The 23,811-nt window shown below is 37.2% G+C and overlaps 2 protein-coding genes across 2 annotated transcripts; one reads left to right on the plus strand and one right to left on the minus strand.

Moving 5' to 3' along the window:
- Positions 1-2: 2 nt before the first annotated feature.
- Positions 3-7,243, plus strand: LOC125230579 (acetyl-coenzyme A transporter 1). The gene is made up of 8 exons (XM_048135776.1): positions 3-144; positions 232-462; positions 707-996; positions 1,354-1,708; positions 3,674-3,793; positions 4,523-4,705; positions 5,359-5,580; positions 6,288-7,243. Exons 2-8 carry the CDS (start codon positions 250-252, stop codon positions 6,453-6,455), a joined length of 1,551 nt encoding a protein of 516 aa, XP_047991733.1. The 5' UTR covers positions 3-144; positions 232-249; the 3' UTR covers positions 6,456-7,243.
- A 6,455-nt stretch (positions 7,244-13,698) lies between these two features.
- LOC125230606 (cationic amino acid transporter 4) lies at positions 13,699-20,407 on the minus strand. Its single transcript, XM_048135818.1, is given in 8 exon segments — positions 13,699-15,173; positions 15,659-15,820; positions 16,977-17,193; positions 17,286-17,854; positions 17,857-18,264; positions 18,741-18,989; positions 19,840-19,989; positions 20,280-20,407. Coding segments are annotated over 7 exon segments (1,953 nt in total). The 5' UTR covers positions 19,982-19,989; positions 20,280-20,407; the 3' UTR covers positions 13,699-14,967.
- Between the last annotated feature and the right edge of the window lie 3,404 nt (positions 20,408-23,811).

A 23,811-nucleotide genomic window follows, 5' to 3' on the forward strand; every position in this document is an offset into this window, starting at 1 on the left:
GAGCTCGCGTTTTGAAAACATTTTCCATTGGTAACGTGGAAAATTCATGTCAATTTATGAATTGAAATTAAAATATTGATTTCATTAAAGCCCACAAATACAGCGGCTCATTATATTCATTCATAACTGTGTGTGAAAATTAAGGTTTGTGAAATAAACTTCTCTTGTTACACAGAACTTCGAGGCCTTGAACAGGGAAGTCGATTTTTTGTGATTTGTTATTATTTTTAGGCCATACGAGCTTTAATCATGTCCGTAACTAAAAGAAAAAATGTGCCAGAAAAGGAAGAGTTGATTGAAAATGGTTCTACACTTACATATACTGGACAAAGTAACATAAAAGGAGATGAACTGAATATCGCCGTATTATTATTTCTGTACACTTTGCAAGGGATTCCCCTGGGCCTAGCTGGAGCGGTGCCTATGCTTTTACAAAATAGAGGAATCACCTATACACAACAGGTATGAAAGCCATGTCATTTAGAATTTTCTTTAAAAACTCCTAATTACTTTGCTCCATTTATATGATTATTATTCTATGCCTTTTTTAGATCCTGGTTTTTAGTTAAAAACTCAACAACAATTAACAAAACTTCTTTCACTTGTGTAAATGACTTGCTATGTAAATGGTAAATATGTATATTGGCCTAATGAGTATGACTATTTCAGTGTTATTTTCACAAGTGTTTTTACATTTTATTTTTAGGCAGAATTCAGCTTTGTGAATTGGCCGTTCAGTGTCAAATTACTATGGGCACCAATAGTTGATGCATTATTCTGGCCAAAGTTTGGCCGACGGAAGACTTGGTTGGTGCCTGTTCAGTATCTCATTGGCATTGTTATGATCATTATGTCGAGCAGCATTACAGACTGGCTAGGGTCTGATGACAAAGCTCCTAACATGATGCTTCTCACTGTTACATTTTTGTTTTTGAACTTTTTGGCGGCTACACAAGATATAGCAGTTGATGGTTGGGCTCTGACTATGTTGAAAAGGTAAGCATTATTTCTAATAGTATACATGTCAGGAATGTTTCATTTCCTCTAAACATAAGTGTCATATCAATAAGTATCCTGCTATCTTAATAATTAGAATTATTTTGTTGAGAAAAGTTATTGGCCATAATATACTTTCCACCCTCTTGAAGTTACTTACCACTCTTACCAGCAATCCTGCTTAATGCACCAAAGCTGTCTGAGTAACCTTTAAATCTATCAATCACACCCAACTTTACCAGAAAACATGTGATGTTTAAATTTAACCTATACTTTTCCATATTAACTGTATCAGTCTGTATAGCATTAACATTACTGCTTTACTGAAAAAAAAAACTAACGTAAATCTCTTTGCAGGTGCAATGTAGGCCATGCGTCAACCTGTAACACAGTAGGCCAAACCGCTGGTTTCTTCCTCGGCTACGTCTTATTCCTAGCCCTAGAATCTCCGTACTTCTGCAACAAATATCTCAGAATCGTCCCAGAAGACGTTGGCCTTGTCACTCTAGCCAGTTTCCTGTTCTTCTGGGGCTGGGTCTTCATCGCTTCAACTACACTGATAGCGATCTTCAAACATGAGGCTAAAGAAAGGGATCACAAAGAGAATGAGACTAAAGGAATGAGTGTCATAGTTGATGCATACAAACAGTTGTATACTATTGTGAAATTGCCTGCAGTTCGGACTTTAGCTCTAGTTCTATTTACTGCCAAGGTAAGTTACGTAACTTTAAGAATTATTAGTTTGCTATTTTAAGATGGTTGGAAATATTAATAGATTTACGTGACAAATAAACATCCTGTTGCTAAGTATACCTATGTCACGATTTACAATCATTTATCATTATTACCTAACTAGCACCTCAAGGATGTATCTATGTTTAAAAGTAAATGAAAATCACTTTAATTTATAGGCACCTTACAATGCAGAACAATTGAAATTACAAATATGGCTATAAAGGTTTCATTTGGTTTCTATGGTGCATAGAAAACGTTATCAAATTTACGACGTATGTTAATTACAATCAATAAAACAAGTGGGCATGACTAAGCATGAATTTGCAGTTGTTACAGCTTTTATTACTAACTGTACTTTTTACTCAATGATAACTATAACTTCGCTTGCAACATCTCACAGTGTTTTTTTTTCTCAAAAATCGGACATCACACTTTTAATCAACCAAAGAATAGCTAGATAGATGCATCTGATCCAAACGTTTAACCCTTCAGGTGGCAGAGCTTTAAGTTGCATAGGGGAGAAGTGGCGCGGTCATTTTATAAAACATTCCGTTAAGTGGCAGGCGCCGGGAGCCGGACTGTGGGAAAAACAAGCTGTTAAGTGGCAGGGACCGGCTCCTGGACCCTGTGCGACGATATACCTAAACATATAAAATAAATAAAACCGTCTAAAACTATATCTAAGCTTCCTCATACTTGTACAAACCATTCGTCACTAAACAAGGACGGCATTCAGTAAAGGTTCAACACCTTCAACTTCAAAACAACTTGAAGTATGACCCAATTTGATTGGACCACCCGCCTGCCATATTTGAGACACGTGTTTAAAAACCGTCTTTTTTGTAAAAAATTTACTGTAATATGTTAAAAAAAACCGGCCAAGAGCGTGTCGGGCCACGCTCAGTGTAGGGTTCCGTAGTTTTCCGTATTTTTCTCAAAAACTACTGAACCTATCAAGTTCAAAACAATTTTCCTAGAAAGTCTTTATAAAGTTCTACTTTTGTGATTTTTTTCATATTTTTTAAACATATGGTTCAAAAGTTAGAGGGGGGGGGACGCACTTTTTTTTCCTTTAGGAGCGATTATTTCCGAAAATATTAATATTATCAAAAAACGATCTTAGTAAACCCTTATTCATTTTTAAATACCTATCCAACAATATATCACACGTTGGGTTTGGAATGAAAAAAAAATCAGCCCCCACTTTACATGTAGGGGGAGTACCCTAATAAAACATTTTTTTCCATTTTTTATTTTGGACGGACGGACTACATGTAAAGTGGGGGCTGATATTTTTTTTCATTCCAACCCCAACGTGTGATATATTGTTGGATAGGTATTTAAAAATGAATAAGGGTTTACTAAGATCGTTTTTTGATAATATTAATATTTTCGGAAATAATCGCTCCTAAAGGAAAAAAAAGTGCGTCCCCCCCCCCTCTAACTTTTGAACCATATGTTTAAAAAATATGAAAAAAATCACAAAAGTAGACCTTTATAAAAACTTTCTAGGAAAATTATTTTGAACTTGATAGGTTCAGTAGTTTTTGAGAAAAATACGGAAAACTACGGAACCCTACACTGAGCGTGGCCCGACACGCTCTTGGCCGGTTTTTTCCTAAATAAAGTTACTTTAATACATGGAAGTGGAAAATGTAGCCATCTGATATTTGATCGAGTCTGGCAAAATTCACATAAATGGAATGTATTTGTATTTGAATATGTCTGCTGAACATTTTGGACTACTATTGTTCAATCGGAATCTTGCCAAATGTTCCACAGATTTTTTAGGAAACTTGTAATAATTTTTTAAGGAATGGGATTCCAATTTTCCTTTGAAAGTTTCCGAAAAAAAAAAACGGATTTTTTAATATAGCGTGTTTAAACCAAGACTGCGCAAAAAAAATCTGTTCTCCTATTAACTGTATGTTCTATGTTTCAGCTTGGTTTCTGTGCCAGTGACGCGGTGTCTGGTCTCAAATTAGTAGAGGCCGGTGTGCCTAGAGAAGATATGGCGTTGTTGGCCGTACCACTAGTTCCAGTTCAAATTATATTACCAGTGGTAAGATTTTTATTTTTACTTTTGGTAGGTACAGTCAAAGCGCCGAATATAATGTAACGTACCTTTGTACCCCTGTGTGGTGACGGGTTAAAATTTCACCACCCCCTTTCTTCCCGTGGGTGTCGTAGAATGGGACTATGGGATATGGGTGAAATTGTGGCGTAGGCGAGAGGCTGGCAACCTGTCACTGCAATGTCACAGTTTCGTTTTCTTTCAACCCCTTATTTGCCAGGAGTGCCACTGAAGCTTTGGTAGTTTTGTGTGCTCTGCCTACCGCTTTATGGGATACAGACGTGATTGTATGTATGTATGTACCTTTGTAAGGTACCATAAAAATAATAAATGTGTGTTTTTTTTATTTGCCTTTGGTTGTTACAGTACCTATATTCGATGCTCGCTGTACAATAAATATCATACTCTTGCACTCTCGCATAATTTACAATAAAAGTACCCACAGTAACATAATAGACATTGTTAGTATTAACAGCCAGTGACCTATTTCTCAAAACTGAAAGTATAAGTTACAAGCAGAAGTAATTTTCCAACTTGTCATATTAGACATTGACTACCACTTGTAAATTGTAACTGGATCCTTCTCTTCTCTAACTTTGAAACAAGTAAATGGAAATTTCTATCTGCACCTTTATGGTTCGGATACCTAAGAGCGATAGACAAGCAGATACTTAACGATAGGCATTCTGACGTAAAGTTTTGTTTTCTAATTTTCAGCTACTAGCTCGCTACACGACGGGCCCCGCGCCGCTGTCCCTATGGCTGCACGCGTTCCCGTTCCGACTGATAGTCGGTCCGCTAGCCGCTGGTTTGGTGGCCCTAACGCCTTCGCTACTTGGCGACTCTGGGCCTTCTTACTCGTACCTTTTGGTGTTGATGGCTTTGTACGTTTTTCATCAGGTAATCACCATTCTACAATCTAATCAATTTTAGTAGATGATCTCTCTAGGAGCAGGGGCCCATTTCTCAAAACTGAAAGTTACAAGTTACAAGCGAAAGTCTCTAGTTCCAACTTGTCTTATTAGACATTGACTACTACTTGTAACTTGTAACTTCGAGAATTGGCCCCAGATCCGTCCAGTGTTAATTTTTAGAAATAAAATTAAATTCACTGCCGTAAGCGAGTCGGTCAAAATTCATGGCGCTCTAACATCAATACCTCGCTCGCTAATTAAACCTTCCCAGTTTGTGTCAATATTTTACTACAACCTTAAAATAAAATGACCTGCAAAGACACAACTAAACTAAGCTAATTCTTGCGTCACGTGTCGGAGATGTTTTAAAAGATATCCGAAAGGTTAACGGAATGGATGTGCAAGTATATTAGGAGTAACCAGCAAAGATGTTCAAGCTCTGAGTTAGGCTTAGGGCCAGTTGCATCAACCACATTTGACAGACATAATATCATCGTCACGCAGCAGACGTCTATAGAACTTCCCATACAAAAAAAAAATTTAGCGAACGCTGTAACGGTGACAGACGGTTTGATGCAACCGGACCTTAGATGGCAGTCTGCCTGGTACACAATTTGAACCCTAATTTTATCATTTCAGACCTGCCTCTACTGCATGTTCGTAGCAGTCATGGCTTTCTTCGCCAAAGTCTCAGACCCAGCCGTGGGCGGGACTTACATGACGTTACTCAACACTGTGTCCAACTTGGGGACCAACTGGCCTAACACTTTAGCCCTGTGGGCTATAGACCATTTGACTTTCAAGAACTGTTCACTACCGGAGATGAGCGATAATACTTGCTCTTCAAAACTTGAAAGCGATGTAAGTACAATATTTGTAATTGTTGTCAAAGAAGGATTTATTCATATTCATTAAGAGCCCAGAAACTTGCACCAACAAACATCCCGGGATAGAATATCCTGGCTCCGATGCACAAGGAGGCCCGACCCCAGATAAACTAGAATAATGGGCAAGAAGTTATCAAAGAGAAAGGGTTTTACTGTTTAATCCTTTATACTTTCCTTTTCAATCTAACATCGCGCTGGAACCATTTTCTCAGGAACAATAAATTCAATGATAATGCTATACGTACGTGCCGTATGATGTATTTAAATTAGTTGCAAGCAAAGCATTTGCAAATGGTTGCAGACAATTGTCTCCATTATTAAACCTCTGCATCAGCGAATAAAACACGTTTAATTAAATGACATAATTTTGCTAATCTTGCATTGCGCTTTAACTGGTGTTTACCTAGGTACTAATAAATTAGGTACCTACTGAAAACACGATTTAGATATGTGCAATTTAAGTGTAATATTTAACCTTATTTCGAACCTCTTATTTACAAATTGTGTCAATCAATACCTATAATTTAATTATTACAATGTTATTCATAAAGTTATTACTTATCGATTAGCCCATAGACAACCATTATAGAGCTCTAATATAAAGGGTATTTTTACATGATTATTTGATAATGATAAACTTATACTAAACACATTCCTAAGATAATTTATGTTTCATTTCAGCTCTGTAAAAACGGCGGAGGCACGTGTGTGACCCGAATCGACGGGTTCTACATAGAAACAGCCATCTGCCTAGTCGTAGGCTACCTCTGGCTACAATGGGGCCGTCCCACCATCAACCGGCTACAGCGCCGGCCCGCCTCGGCGTGGCAAGTCAGCACGCTAAGATAAGGAAAGACTGTTCATACTATACGTATATTACCTCTAGCGTCCCACGAGAGTCAGTGTCATTTAAATAAAACAGTTTTTTTTATAATGACCATTGTTAATGGATTTAAATTGACAATTTGATAGGTTACTTTTGTAGTCAAAGGACACGTTAAGAGAGAAAGTTCGATTAGAAAAAAGGGGGCGCTGGTGGTGGTATGTCTTCATTCGATACCCCTGCTGGGGTGTGAGTGGCCCCTTCCGCGCTGGGCGCTGGGGGGGCTGTGTCGGGGCGCGCCCCATCCTCGTGGGGCGGTCTGACGTCGTCATTTTGCGGACGACTGGGCAATTGGTGCTTTGTTCCTCGCTTTTATTATATGGACATGAAGGGGAAAACTGTGGCGCTTCAGTCGTCATTCTGATTGGTCACGAATGCCGAGGCGCTGGCCGCCGCTCATTGGCGTAGCGGACTCCTTAAGTTGGCTATCCTGGGCAGTGTTGCGTTATGCAGTCATGGCGTTAACAGTTGGTATGAGCTTCAAATCTAGGCAATAAAAGCTTGGAAAAAATGAATGCGCACCTATCTACATGTACAATATAAACTTGAGCCCTACAAGAAAACTTTGTAGTAACATTTTGAACCAGATGTTCATTGTGTAAATACAGCAGAATTTACATAGTTTGCTGAAGATTCGAACAGAAATAAATACAAGATGGTTACAATTGATGTACACTTCACAGAGTTTGTAGTAATATTTATTTTATTGTGGGACGCTAGCGGATAATCTAGTCTAGGTATCTTTATGGATAAACACATAAGGTCAGTGTGGGGAAGACCGTCTACCCGAAAAGACCGTCTATTGACTATAACTTTTTTGTTTATATATCTACGCTTCTCACACCTCAGGAGGTATAGTAGTTTTTCATCCTTAATCCATTGGTCTTCAATACATATCCCTAGGACGAACACTAGTTAACAATAAACTTGTTTCTCGTTTCGAACTCGAACATCGAGTTCAACATGGTACCGCAAAAAAATAAAATAAAATAGAAGCAGTCGGAATATTTGTATATCATGTATGTAACGCAGTCATTTAATAACCGTTATTTCTGACTAGTACTATTATTCTACTCAAAACGCGCTCAATTTCTAGTTTTATGTTCTGAAATATGTAACTTAGAAATTGTGCCTAGTCAGAAAGTCCGGCATAAAAGAGAAAGGCAAGACCGGCATATGATAAACAAGGAGTTGCCAACCTTTTTAGGCTTAATTAGAAATAAGTCTAGTGTAAACAATATCAATATATAAGTACGTTTTTGGCTTATGATAGTTGTACCGTTTTTGATTTTAACTTCGAAATACAGTTTTGATAATGATTCGTATGGTGTTACTAAAATCATTCGAAAGTATTAAGTAAAAATAAAATATATGTGACATGGTTGTGAAGAATGATAAGAGGTGAACAGAAGTAAGCCTACACTGCATTATTCATCATCATATTTAAGTTGGTAGAATTATCGTAAGCTCTAACCGTTTTTTATTATTTTTGTTTAAGTATATTTAGATTGTGCAACATGCGGCGACAAATATTTCAAAAGAGAGTAGGGTTTCCAGGGTGGCTAGCCGAATGGCATTTCTCCGACGCCAAACGAAAGCGATACGCCGCTGGCTCTGTCGCGCCAATACGCAAGCGCGATAGAGATAGATATCTACTAGCGCTTCGTTTCGTGAGCGTTTCGTGAGCGATTGTGCCATTCGGCTAGCCACCCAGTTGGTCATTATTTTTATAATCAGCATTACCCAACAGGGACCGTATGGGACCCTTTAAAACGGTTTTGACACTTTTGACCGACTATTTTACGGCTACCCAACCGTTAATTGACATTGCTGGCTGTCACTTCTGTCACTTTCACAAAAAGTCGTCATGGGTGTCGTCAATAGGTTATCGGGGGTGGTAGCTCAGGTAGGTGGTAATTCTGGTAGTAACTATAGAAAAACCAAGCATTGCTAAGAAATGTTACCAAACCAATTCACGTATCTTAATATCCTATTACCTTTTCTTAATAAAAAAGTTTCAAAAACAGATAAGTAGTTGGATTTATATGAGCCCGTAATATCGTGACTAAATTATATCGCAGGTGTTCGTTGGAAAAACAGTATTATGCAATATCTGGACCTGAAAAGAAAAGGTTATGAACCCCATCTACGGGACTTATGCCGGTCTTGCCTTATAAATAGAAAAATGCCTATATGTTCAATATTTTAACATTATTTTATTCATTATCTAGCACATTCTGCCCTGTTATTACGTAAAATAACAATGATCATGATTTTGGAAGCTAGTCTCATATGAAATTACGCGACAACAAGCACTAGACGGTCTTTCTGTACTCATCGCGGGAGGACGGTCAACCCGCCGAGCCTTATAAAATGTGATTTTTATGACTTAAAAGTACCCTATTTCACCAAAATATTATAAAAGCTGTATAAAATATAATATTTGCTTTCTCATAGGACCATGCGCATTAAGCCAGACTACATTAATTATAGAGTTTTATCCACTCAAACTTTATTTCAAATAAACTATGCCGGTCTTGCCCGCACTGACCTTAGTGTATTTTATGAAGATTTTTAGGCTAATAAATAAATTTGTATGAAAAAAATATTTTGGGTGCCCCCGATGAGAAATAGTACCGTTTCGTAACTAAAAATTGGTAACCAGCTTCGAAACGGGAAAAAAAATCCTAATTCGTAGCTGGCTTCAAATTGGGACTTTCCCATTGCCGATTTGTAACCACGTTTGGTAACCGGGTTTGAAACGGAAAAAAGAATCCCGTGTTGTAGTAACTGGTTACAAAATGATACTAAATCATTACCGATTCGTAGCCATGGTTGGTAACCAGCTTTCAAACGGTGCCCCTTGTCGGTTAAAGCCGGAATTCGTTTCGTAATATTTGGCTTTTTGATGTTTGGCTTATCGTCGTGTCTGGCGAATAAAGCAACTTGTGAAGAGCCTGCATCATACAATTCATACAGTATTCCAATACCTGTAAAAAAATACCTAATTACAGGCAAATTCAGGAAAGCTGGCACGAATGGAATGAACAAAACTGATCGTATGAGTGACATTGTATTGATAACACTGGACCCTGTCAATAGCTACCATTTTATAGGCTACTAGACTCATATCGAATTTGGCACAATAAATGATTGTCTTCTGTATTATTTGACATAAAAAAACAATATTTATAGATTTTGGGTAATAAAAGTGTAAGATTACTACGTATTTTCGATTAAAAACGTGTGTAATTTTTTTGGCCATCGAAAACGCTGTCAGCGATGTAGTGACGTCATCGAATTCGAACTTACTTCATGTCAAAATAATCAGTAATAGTCAGAAAATGTTGTTTTGTAGTCGAATGACCTGTTGCACAGATAATCTATAGATTAACATGACTGTGTTGTTTTCGCCTGATTACGTAAAAATATACTTTTAAAATATTTTTTGCTGTTTTTAGGTCTTAATAAAATATGGTAATATTTCGGATAATTGGATAGTACTTAATCAAATAAGACTTTAAAAAAGGGTCAAGTAGCCTGTCACACACATGCATATTTTCATTCAGTCATTCGTTCCATTCATTCTAGCTCTTGTGGGTTGATACGGTACGATATGAAATAATAGAAATAGAGTGAGGGCGCCACTTTCTTTGTAAATGTGCAATGTGGCAACAATTTAGTGTGGAATTTATTTAGGTCAATCTAACTTAATTATTTTATATTACCGAATTATTAATGAATGTTAGGCTGGATCGTGATGTAAAAATGTCTATTCTTGAACACGTAGACGAAATGAAATTTAATTGAACGACAAATGACAGACTCAAGGTTTTTTTTTCTTACATTAGTTACTTTGTCACGGACTTTTTTCATCGAAGATATTAAGTTATTTAATAAATTAAAACAATATATTTTTCTGATAAAGAGAATAGGTACCTACATGACCTAACCATTGATTTTGTTTGAATTAGTTATTTGTTTTACAAGGGGGCAAAGTAGTTGTTTAACCGCACGTGCCAATATTGATACCTGAGCAAGCGAAAGATTCTAATATTCAAAAAGTGGAATCTTGAGCGTTGCGAGGGTATCAAGGCACGAAGGTTAAACAAACTTTGCCACCGAGTGAAACACAAAATTTTTCACCACACCAACACGAACAAAATACTGACTATAAAACATCAAAATAAATCAAATCCATCAATTTATTCAATATTTATGATTCAAAATCATCATTTATAGGTAAAATCTAGCAGCCAGATTAAGACATCGAGTTAAAATTTGTATGAAATTACTTTGCCCCCTTGTGGATAAAATGCAATTTTGCTATCTGTTTTCGAATAGCAAAGAAAGCTTTACCAGTTGGTGTGGTGAAAAAATATTTAAACTGGCTATTATTTACGAGGTACATTATTCATATTGGCGCAAAGGTCTTAGCGCATAAACTACTTGAAATCATGTATTATTTAATTTTCATGTATTTATTAGATAATGTTGACGTAATTTATTTCTTTTTATTAGTTAATTTCACTAGGGTTAAAACAAATTTAAAAATGGAAGTTGTTTGCCTTCGGTGTGATTGGAACTCACTTTTAAATTTATTCTAAGCTTAGTATGAATCACAGCACTCCAGGTCTTTTTACTTTCAAAGTCGACGTAAAAGTCGACGTAATCGACGTAAAAGTTCGCAATAATAGTCCGAGTTTATAGTCGTACCTTTTTGGAGATAGTCAACCATTATTACACCCTTTGCGTCCCAGAACACTGATGCCATAACTTTATTTGCCGACAAAATGGCCTTTGCCTTTTTGGGTGGCGGAGATCCAGCACGAACCCACTGTTTTGATTGCTGTTTAGTCTCGGGCGTATAGTGGTAGACCCATGTCTCATCCATAGTAACATATCTGTCCAAAAAGTCTTGAGGGTCAGCTTCATACAGGTCTAGACAGTCGCGTGAAATTGTTAGACGAGTGATTTTTTGTTCCACTGAAAGGAGCTTTGGAACCCATCTCGCCGACACCTTGGAAAACCCTAATTCGTTAACTATAATGTTTTGAGTTTTTTCATAGGAGATGCCTACGATGTCGGCTATTTCTCTCACTTTTAACCGTCGGTCTTGGATTTATCTTCATAAATTTGTTTCGCAGTCAATCCTTTTTTATGAAGATATTTAATTACATCACGTTGCTCCAAATTGTCCATTGTGAAAAAACTGCTTACACGTATTTTTAAATGAGAGGAAAAACTTATTTTAAAATATTGCATTTAATTAAAATTTCGCGGGATGACAACTAAATAATGACAGTTCAAAATGACGGCAGAAAAAAGGAACTAAGTTTTTTTTTTAATGGTCAGGCCGCGAACTTTCCAATCAGCCCTCGTATTATTATTCGTGTATTTATTATTTCGCATAGATATAATAATTTATAATGATCCACCTTAAATCTTTTAAATTTGGGTTATGGTTGTGATATATATTTTTATTAAATATCATCCCTTAGTATTTAATATTATAACCCAAATAGGTATATTTTATGACTTAACGGCGATTTCATTTAAATGCTCAGGTTCTTGTGTACAAAAATATCTTATGTTATTCTTAAGTACTACTGTTGAATATTTTAAAAATAGTTTTATTTTGTGTTTTTACTGTACCTACAAAAGATACTAATCATTCCAGCGACTCAATAAGATGTCCACAAGTTTGGTGGAATTTAATTGTAAATAACTTTGTGATAATTAAAAAGTTGTAGTTATTATAAAGTGAATAAAATGACTAAGATAATATTTGTGAAACATGTGTTTTCATTAAAATACTTAAAAATTAACATATTTGAAAATCATTCTTAAACCCTCGCAATGGAGTTTATTTTCAGAACTATCCAAAAAGTTTCAATTTCACCCAAATAAGGCTTTTAATATATATAGTTTATAAGGAGGTAAATTAAATCCTTTATTTTTTATAATTTCTTTATGTACACATCAACACTTCTTAAAATATGTCGTTAGAGTATTAACAATGCTATATGCAGTTCATAAACATTTTTGGTAATCTATAAACTCATATGCAAAAAACAATAACATTCTGTTTAGAAATCTTAAAGAATTGGAAATTTTAAAAGATCACATTTGGTGTCACTATTTAATAGTCTAGGTATTTTATTTAATAAAAGATATATCTGCAAATATATTTACCTACAAGGACGTACTTATATACTACTTCGTAAAATTAACATATATTCGATTTTTATCAATAGGTAAGCTATTTAGAATATAGTTTTGTTCGGTGTTTCATTCCTATTTGGAACTTCATTAAATAATTGATATATTTCCTTCAAGCCACATAATATACTATGATGAACCAACATATTACTATGAATTGCCCTTACAAAGCAGCCACAAATTGCTCATAATACTCAAATGATATATAAAGACCTTTTCACTACACGATATGTTCATACTGGACACTAACAGCACATAAAAGTACACAAAGCAATATAGTAAAACATCATTTAAATAAATGCATAGTAGTCTGTAAAAACACTCAGTTTTAATCAATCCTTCGTGAAGTATTTTATCATCATGTGCATTGGAAGATTTACATAAATGAAAATAAGGTTATGTACCTATACAAGATCAAACGTAAAAGATCATTAATAATATTCGTATCCCAGTTTCATAAAATAATCATTACATTTTTGGCAACACTAATAGAAAATTACGTCACAACTAACTAACAGTTCACTATTCACATTTATGTTTGGTAAATTAATCGACTTCTGAAAAAAGTTACAAAAACAAATGTACCTAAATTTTCTAACATTGTAGTAATTTAATTTCGATTGTAATCTACATATATTTGAATAACTAAAAATAACATCTTCCAATCGAACTTTGACTTTACTTTGTGCTATAAATAGGTACAATAATAGTCTTTGGCATTGTATCTTTATAAATATGGATTTTTAAAACAATTGCGCGATTTAGTTGTATCGCTTAAAATTTTAATTGTTATTTTCGAGTAAGTTCGATTTGCTCAACATTACTATGTAGGCATTACATACAATAATTGACCCTAAGCTTAATTTAAAGTTTAATTTAAGCACACCTCGGACACTGGCGATCAAGTATATGAAAGAGGCGCGTTGCTAGCACACAGTCTAAGCTCGTGTAGGTGAACGCGTACTATGCTTGTATGAGTGAAATATGACAGGTCGACTATTCGCGTTTTTGACAAGCGGTAACTGTCAGGTAACCGAGAGGGGGTGGGCGGCACTTTCAGCGGAGAGCGGGTGTGGCCATACTGTACGACAGTACTCTTTATTATACTGTGATTTAAGCTAATTTAACATGAACATTAGCATAACGTTATCGTCAGTTAGTAACACGAACTGTTTCTACAAATCCGTTGCCCCCGCTAGTACAGGTGCCGTAGCCGAATGGCATTTTTGCGACGCGAAACGAAAACGAAACGCCGTGAAAGGTAATAGTCTGGCTCTGTCGCGCCAATATGCAAGAGCGATAGAGATAGATATCTACGAGCGTTTCGTTTCGTGAGCGTTTGTGCCATTCGGCTACGTTCCCAGACATGCCAAAGAGTTTGGACCAGCGACTGCCATCGTATAAGTCATCTGAAGATGTTATCAATGATATGGCGCTTGAATACATTACATTTTATTCTTTATGTAGTTTTCGCGTGTTGCACTAAAGCAGCAAGACTTTTAAATGACTTAGGGAGAACCTTATGGCTTTGTAGGTACAATTTATCAGTTAATCCCGTGGACGAAGATACCTCCTTCAATTAAAATTTCATCTCATTTTATACCTACTTCTAAAATTGAAGTCATCACTATTTGAAACATTTTTCCATTGGAGTATAAAAGTTTTAAATGCAATATCATTTTGTGCCTATGTTGTCCGAATAGTTCAAGAATCCATAACAAATCGTATGAGTAGGTAATAAATAATAGAAGTAGATACATTTAAAAACGGTAGTCATGTTCTATAATCAGATTATAGAGATATCAAAGTAATATTTTTAAAAGTGCCAATCATCTTGGGATAGCCAAGCAAATTATAACACAACCACTGGCGACATTGTGTCTTACGTGTAACTAACTAAAACGAACAAACTAAGCGACAGTTTATAGAGCTGAACACAGATCTGTAAATAATTATTAGATAGAGTCATTACATATTGAAAACGCACCTTGACGTATATTTGAAGGCAAAATCATTGTCATATGTTGCAGACTTTTAAACCAATAGTCTTTTGCTGATGTCATGTGTTCTTTCAATAAATATCTAATTTGGCCTTTTGACTTATCTGTATCCCTGAATCCATATCTGAATAGGAACCGTAACAATTATGGATATTGAAAAAAATAATAATAATAGGTGCTTACCCGAGGGATGTCAAGCCACAAGTTTAACGTGCGTTTTCAAATTGGAATCTTCAGAACACATACAACTTTAGAATCACGGATCCCGCCGCGCGAGTTCATCGTCGCTTATGATCGGTTTTCGATCGTCACTCTTTTCTTTTCCGAAGCGTCCGATGCGCCGCGAAGTCTTTTCGATGGCGCCCCAGCCGCGGCCGGCGCTGGCTGATCGGGACAGGAGACCGGCTACGCCTTCGCCTAGCTTGCTGTGGTGGATGCCGTAGAGGAAGTAGAGGAGGAGACCTGGAGTATGTGTGACATGATTAGATGATTGATGCAAGAATCAATGCACTTTAAATCTTTTATCTGGTTATAGGCAGACATCTAAGATCAATGGAAGTAACATCCATTGGTATTTCCTGTGAACTAGATTCTCTAATTTCTGTGCAGCGTATGTCATATGAAAACAGCTGCTATTGGATATACTTCGAGAGATAAAATGGATATTGATGATATCTAGGAGGACCCTCTTGATATACCTACTCGTATTTGAAGAACTTACTGAAAGTATCCATAGGTATAGCGAACTGCGTGAGAGCATGACGGAGGCGCCATCGTATAGCAGCAGCAAAAACGGTACTCTGACCAAATGTAGGTAGGTATATGAGGTCTGGACTCTGGAGGAGCATATCCAAAATTAGCGCATTGAAATTGACCATGAACTTCACGTTGCGGATGACGGAAGCAGCACCTATGGGCTCTGAATGGAATATACATGAGGAACTTACCAAAAGTGATCCATATAGCGAACCGCGCCCACGTCAGCGCGTTAAGATTCACCATGAGCTCGACGTTGAGCATGACGGAGGCGGCAGGAAGTAGTGGAACCCATGGGACTCTGAATGGAAGCCGCGCTGGAGACTGCTGGTGCGCCCAGATTATGAATATACCTGGAGAAAATACAATGTTTTTCAAAGACTGCATGAAATTTTTTCAAAGAGATCGATAAATAAAATAAACTAAGATCCATACTATAGAGAGAAACTGTCCTCTCAGATCTTCGTCAGACTAAATTACTTCATTCCCTATTTCACTTCACCACAGATAATAAGTGACTCAAGCCTGGGTTATGTGCAGTGATCGGGGATTTGGATGCCACACGGGGTGAATGACCTCAAACATTATGCTAGTATGGATATGCCGCGGGATTCCAGGCTTTTTGTGGTCAGAAAAAGGACAGTTTTTTTATCATAATATTATGTAAGTACCTACCTTTATATTATCATTTTTTTGCTATTACGGGTCAATATTTTAAATGCGACATCAAACCATCATTGTTATTACTGCTGAATTTTTCTTAATTAGTTTAGTACTAATAGGCCTCACTTACAATAAAATATGCGTATAAAAATTCACTTTATTATAGATTAGTGCAAAATCAACACATTTTCTCAGTGACAAAGAAAGTTTGACTTTTTTTATATTACACGTAAATTGATCCCTACATTTCTGTACAATTTCATTATTTTTATATAATTGGGCTGTTTTTTTTTATATAATGCTTAAGGTAAGCCTTTGAGTCCCACGGTAAGCTCAAAGAAGGCTTGTGTTGTGGGTACTCAGACAACGATATATATAATATATAAATACTTATATACATAGAAAACATCCATGACTCAGGAACAAATATCTGTGCTCATCACACAAATAAATGCCCTTACCGGGATTCGAACCCGGGACCGCGGCGTGGCAGGCAGGGTCACTACCGACTGCGCCAGACCGGTCGTCAAAATCATTTCTATTTCTCTATATCATAACCAATACTTGCTAAACTTACTTATTGAATATCGTTTATATTATAAATATTATTACCTACACGGGAATTGCGTTTATTTTTCGACCAGTTACTTTGTAACCTCATTGTTTATGAGCTACGGTAGTTGCTTACCATCAGGCGATCCGTCTGATCATTTAAACTAAGACATAAGAAAAATTATCACGGGCCGGACGGCATATCCATATCACTGTTTCTACTTGATATCCCGTGGTGTGGCATCTAAATCCCCAATCACTGGTTATGTAGGTTCTTAGCAGCAGAATGCTTACATGCAATAATGATGGAAGTCAGCACAAGGTCCGGCAGCAGTGCCCACAAGCCCGCCTGTTCAGCCACGAAATGGTTATGTGCACATAACGCGGCGGCAGCCGCAGTCAAAGTGTACACACAGCCAGAGACGGCAGCCCCGGGTGCTCGGCCGCCGACGAGTGGCTCAAGCCAGGCGTATTGCGGGCGGAGACGACCGACGGTTAGAGCTTCGAACATCTGAAATCAAGGGTCCAATTAATTGGTACCATAGAATACCTAGTACCTACCTACTACAAAATTCACCACAGAAGACATAAGCTGATTCTCACCTCTGAAGAAGAAGATCCGCCATCAGTCGCTGGTGTACCAGTTGCTGAACTATCTTCACGATCTCCAGGAGAATCTATCGGTGGAACTCCAAAACTCTTATCGTCAACTGTAGGAGCAGGCCGATACCGTAATATTATAACTGCAGCGCTCACGATTGTGTACGCCAATAATGTACCGATTGACATGAATTCTACGAGCTTCTCCAAGTCAAACAATAGAGCAATGATCGCTGATGATAATCCAGAAATAATCAAGTTCGCAATAGGGATCTGAGACTTGTTGCTAATGTCGCTGAGGAAACCAAATAGAAGGCCATCAGTAGACATGGCATATAAACAACGGGGCAGGGAGAACAGAGATCCAAGAAGAGTAGTGGTCATTCCGCAGACTGCTCCAACGGAAACTGCATATTTAGCCCAATCGGCATGCACTGCACCTAAAGCGGAGGGCAGTGCTGCTTCAGGATTAATACTAGTATATGGCACCATAAGAGTCAAAGCTAAAGCGACAAGAATGTATCCAAAAGCGACAATGGCCATGGAAAGGACTGTCGCAATAGGAATTGAGCGTGAGGATCTTTAGCTTCCTCGCTAGACGCCGAGATGCTGTCAAAGCCAACAAAGGCGTAGAAACATGTCGCTGCCCCAGCTAATACCCCACTAAAACCGAAGGGCATAAACCCGCCATTGGCAGCAGACCAGTTCGATGTATCAGCGTAGTAGAAACCTAGCGATATTACCAGTGTGATGACCAAAAGGTTTAGAATAGTGAGGCCGTTGTTGATGTAAGCGGAGGTTTTAACGCCTACCGCTAAAATGAGCGAGGCTAAGATGCATATTAAAAATGCTAAAACGTCTGGATATCGACTGAGAAGAGTCTCGTGCATTTCTCCAGTGACGGATATGGTGGCATTGCTTAGAGCTCCGTTTAACATGGCGTCTAAATAACCGGACCACGCCCTGGCGACCGAAGCTGCACCTGAAATCCACAAAAGGATTCGTCATCACCGGAAAAAGGATCCAAATAAATTAATAATTAATAATGCGGTAGCCATGATTTAATTGTCTTTTGAGGAAATAAATACATTTGTTAAAACCGTGACCATTTATAGTTACAAAACGACCGGACCAGAGCGATCTTTATCGTTCATTAATAATCAATGAGCCGTGTAATAAGTGCATCTGTAACTTCATAGTGGGGTGTTAAACAATGAGCGATTATAAGTACAGTTTATGCATGGGGTAATTCTGTAATTGGGAGTGGTGTTTACAGCAGTCAAATTTACAACATAGTTTAGCCACATTTCCTCTCTTTGAGGCTTGGTTCCTTCGTCGTTTTAGATGTAAAATTCTAGAACCAAACTGGGCGATACCGATAACACAGGAATGGTAGGATTGGTAGCTAATTATGTGATATAAACAATAGTACAGTACAATCTCAATTTAAATACTTACCAATCATATACTCCAAAACGATGTTCCATCCAATAATAAAGGCCCAGAACTCTCCAATGCTCACGTAAGTATACGCATAAGCACTTCCAGCTCTCGGTATCCTCGTCCCGAATTCAGCATAACACAGGGCCGCGAGGGTGGAGGTTATTCCAGCCAGGAGGAAGCTGAGGGCCGTGGCTGGACCGGCCATGTGCCTAGCGACTGCGCCAGTTAGGACGTAGATGCCGGCGCCCACCATGTGACCGACGCCTGGAAAATAGATTAGGTGCATTCATTTGTAAAGTTGAGTGTACCTACAGAACACGGCTTAGCAAAAGAGAGGTCAGCATGTAGTGGAACTAGTCGTAATTAGTAGATTATGAATGCATTATCGATAATATAGTCTGGGCCCTCTCGTAGTAGAGGAGGTCTGTGTTTGGCAGGCCGCATCAGTGGGTGACGTATTTACCCATAATGTGATTTAAATCACATTAACTGTTTAATACGATCACCTAATATGGATAACGCAGTACTCATATTAGCTTATCAGCCTTATCGTGGTCATCCTAGCGAAACTTTGCCATTATGAAAATTACTAACTCTTTACTTTCGCTGGAATCTAATCACCATCAATCATGGTACAATTAAATTAATCCACCAACCTACTTACTACTACTGATTGCCGCGAGAGTATTCGCCGCGAGACTACCCGTCCTTATGATTAATACAGTTAGAAGAAGACGTGTGAATCTCGCGGCGACATACTCTCGTTGACACCGTTGACACCGTACTCCATCGACGCCATATGTAATAGGTATATTATTAACTCACTCTACAATTGGTCTACATTATTTTTTTAACAAATAAAACAGTTTAAAATAAACAAACGTTTTTGAATTTTTCCTTTACCCTTTAGTTTAAAAAAATCAGGATAATATTGGAAAATCAGAGTGAAATTGCGCGTTTATCGTATCCAATAGGAAACTCTTAACACCGGAAAAACGACATCAATTCTTGAGTGAACACCTCACTTATTCAAATAACCTACACATAAATGTAAAGTTAACCTACACCTACATATTTTCATTGTACTTAAGTAATATAAGGTCTTTTTTCTTACCAAGCAAAGTGATGTCCAAGGTGGTCAAACATCGGTTGAGCGGAGTATCCATTGCGTCCCCATACAGAGGTTTGCGACGGTTCATCTTATGGCAGAACCCCGACAGAACATGCCCCAGTATTTTATGCCTGGCGCCCGGCATCTTGGCTCCTATGCAAATACAACAATCAATAAAAAAATGTGTTCACTTGTCACTAATTGTTGAATTAAGGTATTTTAAATAACTTTTCAGAGAAAAAGAAGTAATGAGAAGACAATTTTCATAAAAGGTCACTGAAATTTGAATACTTAGGTAAGTATAATTTGTACATAGGTTTCAACCTTAGATTTCAACAGCAGTTTTCTGTATAATATTTTGTCAATGTATGAGGTCAACGTGTATGAGGTACTTGATCGTTGTTTATAAATACCTAAGTAAGACGTAGAAATTCCAAACTTACCTTATATTTGAACCCCAGCTGACTGTATTTGCTATCGAGGCTCGCTGTAACGGGAACTGACTGAAGCCAAGAGCGCAGCGCGCGCATCTAATCGATCCTTCATATACAACCTTGTTTACATAATAAGTACCTATGTAGGGTAAACAGCTCCATTGTAGGTTGTAGCCACTCTAATTATTGATACGATCACTCGTATCACCAAGCTGTAAAGACGTAAATTATTTGTCGATATTACGCTCATAGCCGATAACTGAAGAGTTTACCCTAACAGAAAAATTTAGGTACAGCGGAATAGCGCACATCATATTAAATTCTTTGTTAATTGGAAAAGTAGATGAACTGAAGCTTCCATGTTAGTTACGGAAGACCTAGTTTTATTCTGAATGCAAATTAAAACAAAACAACTTTTGGCTTCGTCGACCTCGTTAGTCTGCCGATTTATTCGCAGGTTTTTAGGTTTGCAATTTCATTTTACAATATAAGTAAGTAAGTAAATATTTTTATTGCACCACAAGGATAAGCTGATACAAACTATCTAAGAGTAGATTAACGTTCAATTAATTTTGCATACTTAGTTTTGCTTTTCAGAATTTCGTTCGATAGACTGGATAGACATAAAACTAACATTGAAATAATCATACGTACTTACTTTAAGTAAATGACGTTTAAATATTTCCAAATTTCGTCATCTCCAACTTCCATAACCGGGTCCTTAGATTAGGTCACAGACCAAGTTTTCTGTGACCTATAGGTACTTAGGTAGATGTAAATTACTTAGTTAAATAGGGTAAACTATTAGAGTGTGAAACAGTGATGTTTTTTTTACAACTTTTTATACTGAACTGAACTTGGTTAAGTACAAGGGGATAGACCAGAAACTTAGATCCCAACTGTGTAATACTTGCTAGGAATTTTGGAGTTAAAATTATAGGTAATAAGTACACTAAGCGGCATGCTAAAGGCAAGATACGATGTTTTGTGAATTATGTCCAAAGGTTCGGTGCTACTCACCTGGCCCCGTAGCCGAATGGCATTTCTCCGACGCCAAACGAGTGAGCGTTTCGTGAGCGATTGTGCCATTCGGCTAGCCACCCTGTTGCACATAACTGCTTTTAAGTAGCTTTAATGTTGTTTAGCCACTGGCCCGTTAATAAGAAAATCAAAGACGAATATAATAGACGGACGCATAATGACACTACGTGGGTAGGTATAGTTTAGCTGCACATTATGTAGGCGAAGGATGGAACGATCTTATATCATGCAGCCTTGATTAAGAAGCAAGACACGATGTGTACGTATCATATTAACGAATAACTGGCTAATAGATCAACTAAAATGGAAATGGACAGGTCATATGATGCGCTCGAAAGAAGGAAAATGGAGTAAAGAGATCACTAACTGGTACCCCAGAGGATGCAGCCGTAAGAAAGGCCCACAGCTCTGTAGATGGGAAGATGAAATAAAACTAACAGCGGGACCATTCTGGAGAAGAGCAACCATGGACAGGACACACTGGAGGGATTTAGAGGAGGCCTTTGCCAGGAGGCAAACTGAGCTACGAGACTTAATTTAAAAACTAAAGAACAGATATAAAACTAAAAACAAAATACGAAACTTAACTTTAATGCCAACAATGATAATTCAAACTTAATTTAAAACTCAGTAAGAAAGGCTATTTTAATTTTAATTTTAAACTGGCTAATACCAGTCAGTTCATATTCGCAGTTCGCACCAGACAGTCTACCTCTATTCAGTTTCTAACCAATAGTCCTCAAAATCCGTTATCTGCCTGTACCTATCGTTGAAAGCATAGTCGGAAAAGTGTAGCCAACTAAATATGAACCAATTGATTTATCCATTTTCGTTCAAAATTTACCTAGCCAATAAGTGTCGGTGTAAAGATGCCTACTCCTACGCGATCCGCGGAAACGCGTGGGCATTTGCCTGCGAATGCCGAAACTTCGCAGAGCCTAAGTATCCAAACACGAAGATGTAACACATACACAATACACATGTACATGTTTGACGACCGGTCTGGCGCAGTCGGTAGTGACCCTGCCTGCTGCGCCGCGGTCCCAGGTTCGAATCCCGGTAAGGGCATTTATTTGTGTGATGAGCACAGATAGAGATGGGTAACTACCCAGGTAAATACCCGACGGTGGGTATTTACCGGGTAAATACCCGATATTTACCTACCCGCGGGTAAATACGCGGGTATTTTCATTTTTCTTCCAAATTTGACGTTTTAAATGGTGTTTTGGGCTAAAATAGATTAATTTAAGTCAGTCTTTGTAATTGTACACATAATGTTTATTCAAATTGAGAACGAATAGGTTGCTATGAGATAAAATGTGATTTTAGTGTATCGTTCCAACTATGAAAATGGTGTAATATCATTCTCTGACACACGGAAATAATTTAAAATGCTTTTAATATAAATTATAAGTCTGATAAATTAAAACTGTAAATGAAAATATGTGAATAAAAATATTTTAAAAATCTCATTTTGAAGCTCATAACTCATACATAGTATGTTTTATGACAAAAATGTAGCACAGATATTTGTTCCCGAGTCATGGATGTTTTCTATGTTTATAAGTATTTATATATTATATATCGTTGTCTGAGTACCCACAACACAAGCCTTCTTGAGCTTACCGTGGGCCTCAGTCAATCTGTGTAAAAATGTCCTATAATATTTATTTAACACCATGTATGAACTAAAATTGTATGTGGTTTGCCATACCTAAAGCTTTATCTGCAATAAAGTTGTATTTCTGTCGAGATGAAAAAAGATGCAAGGAGCTTATTGCAAATATTGTGACAAGGTGGGAGGGGAAACCTCGAAATTTGGATTGACGCTAAATGGATGACACAAAATGCGTAGTTCAACATAAGGACTTAGGTCAGGGCTTCCCGAACTGTTCGTCGCGACGCCCCAGGAACTCTTTAATCTAATTAGCTTATTTAGGAAACAGCTAGGAATATAATGAATAACCTTTAACCACAAAATTAAAATATTGAAAACCCCCGACCGCGATATATTAGACCGATTTTCATGAAACATGGCTAAGAACACTCCCGACTAACTCAGCTTTCGGACAAAAAAAAACTTAATCTAAATCGGTTCATCCGTTCGGAAGCTATGATGCCACAGACAGACACACGCACACACAGACAGAGAGACAGACGCGTCAAACTTATAACACCCCGTCGTTTGTGCATCGGGGGTTAAAAATAAAAAAAGGATACAGTTTCAAACTCTTTATTAAACCCTATACTCTACTAACCATTGAGTAATCATACATAGCAGACAAAGCGTAATAAAAACTTGATAAATACAAATAAAATACAAAATATCTACAATTACTTTTTAAAGTATATAATATTATAACTAAATTACTTTAATATTCCTCTTTTGTATAAAATCATTTTCGCAAATTATTATTTTATAAATTATTTAAGAAAACTATATTTTATTTTAAGCAATATTTTAACATAATAATTCGAATTGAGATGCAATGTATTTGTA

This window comes from Leguminivora glycinivorella, chromosome 10 (genome assembly GCF_023078275.1).
Source record: "Leguminivora glycinivorella isolate SPB_JAAS2020 chromosome 10, LegGlyc_1.1, whole genome shotgun sequence".
NCBI classification, from domain to species: Eukaryota; Metazoa; Arthropoda; class Insecta; order Lepidoptera; family Tortricidae; genus Leguminivora; species Leguminivora glycinivorella.

Excerpts from the sequence above, each read along its gene's own strand:
- LOC125230579 (XM_048135776.1), top strand. The coding sequence starts at position 250 with ATGTCCGTAACTAAAAGAAAAAATGTGCCAGAAAAGGAAGAGTTGATT. Across the intron at positions 3,794-4,522 it reads TTCAAATTATATTACCAGTG|CTACTAGCTCGCTACACGAC; the intron begins GTAAGATTTTTA and ends TCTAATTTTCAG. Across the intron at positions 5,581-6,287 it reads CTTCAAAACTTGAAAGCGAT|CTCTGTAAAAACGGCGGAGG; the intron begins GTAAGTACAATA and ends GTTTCATTTCAG.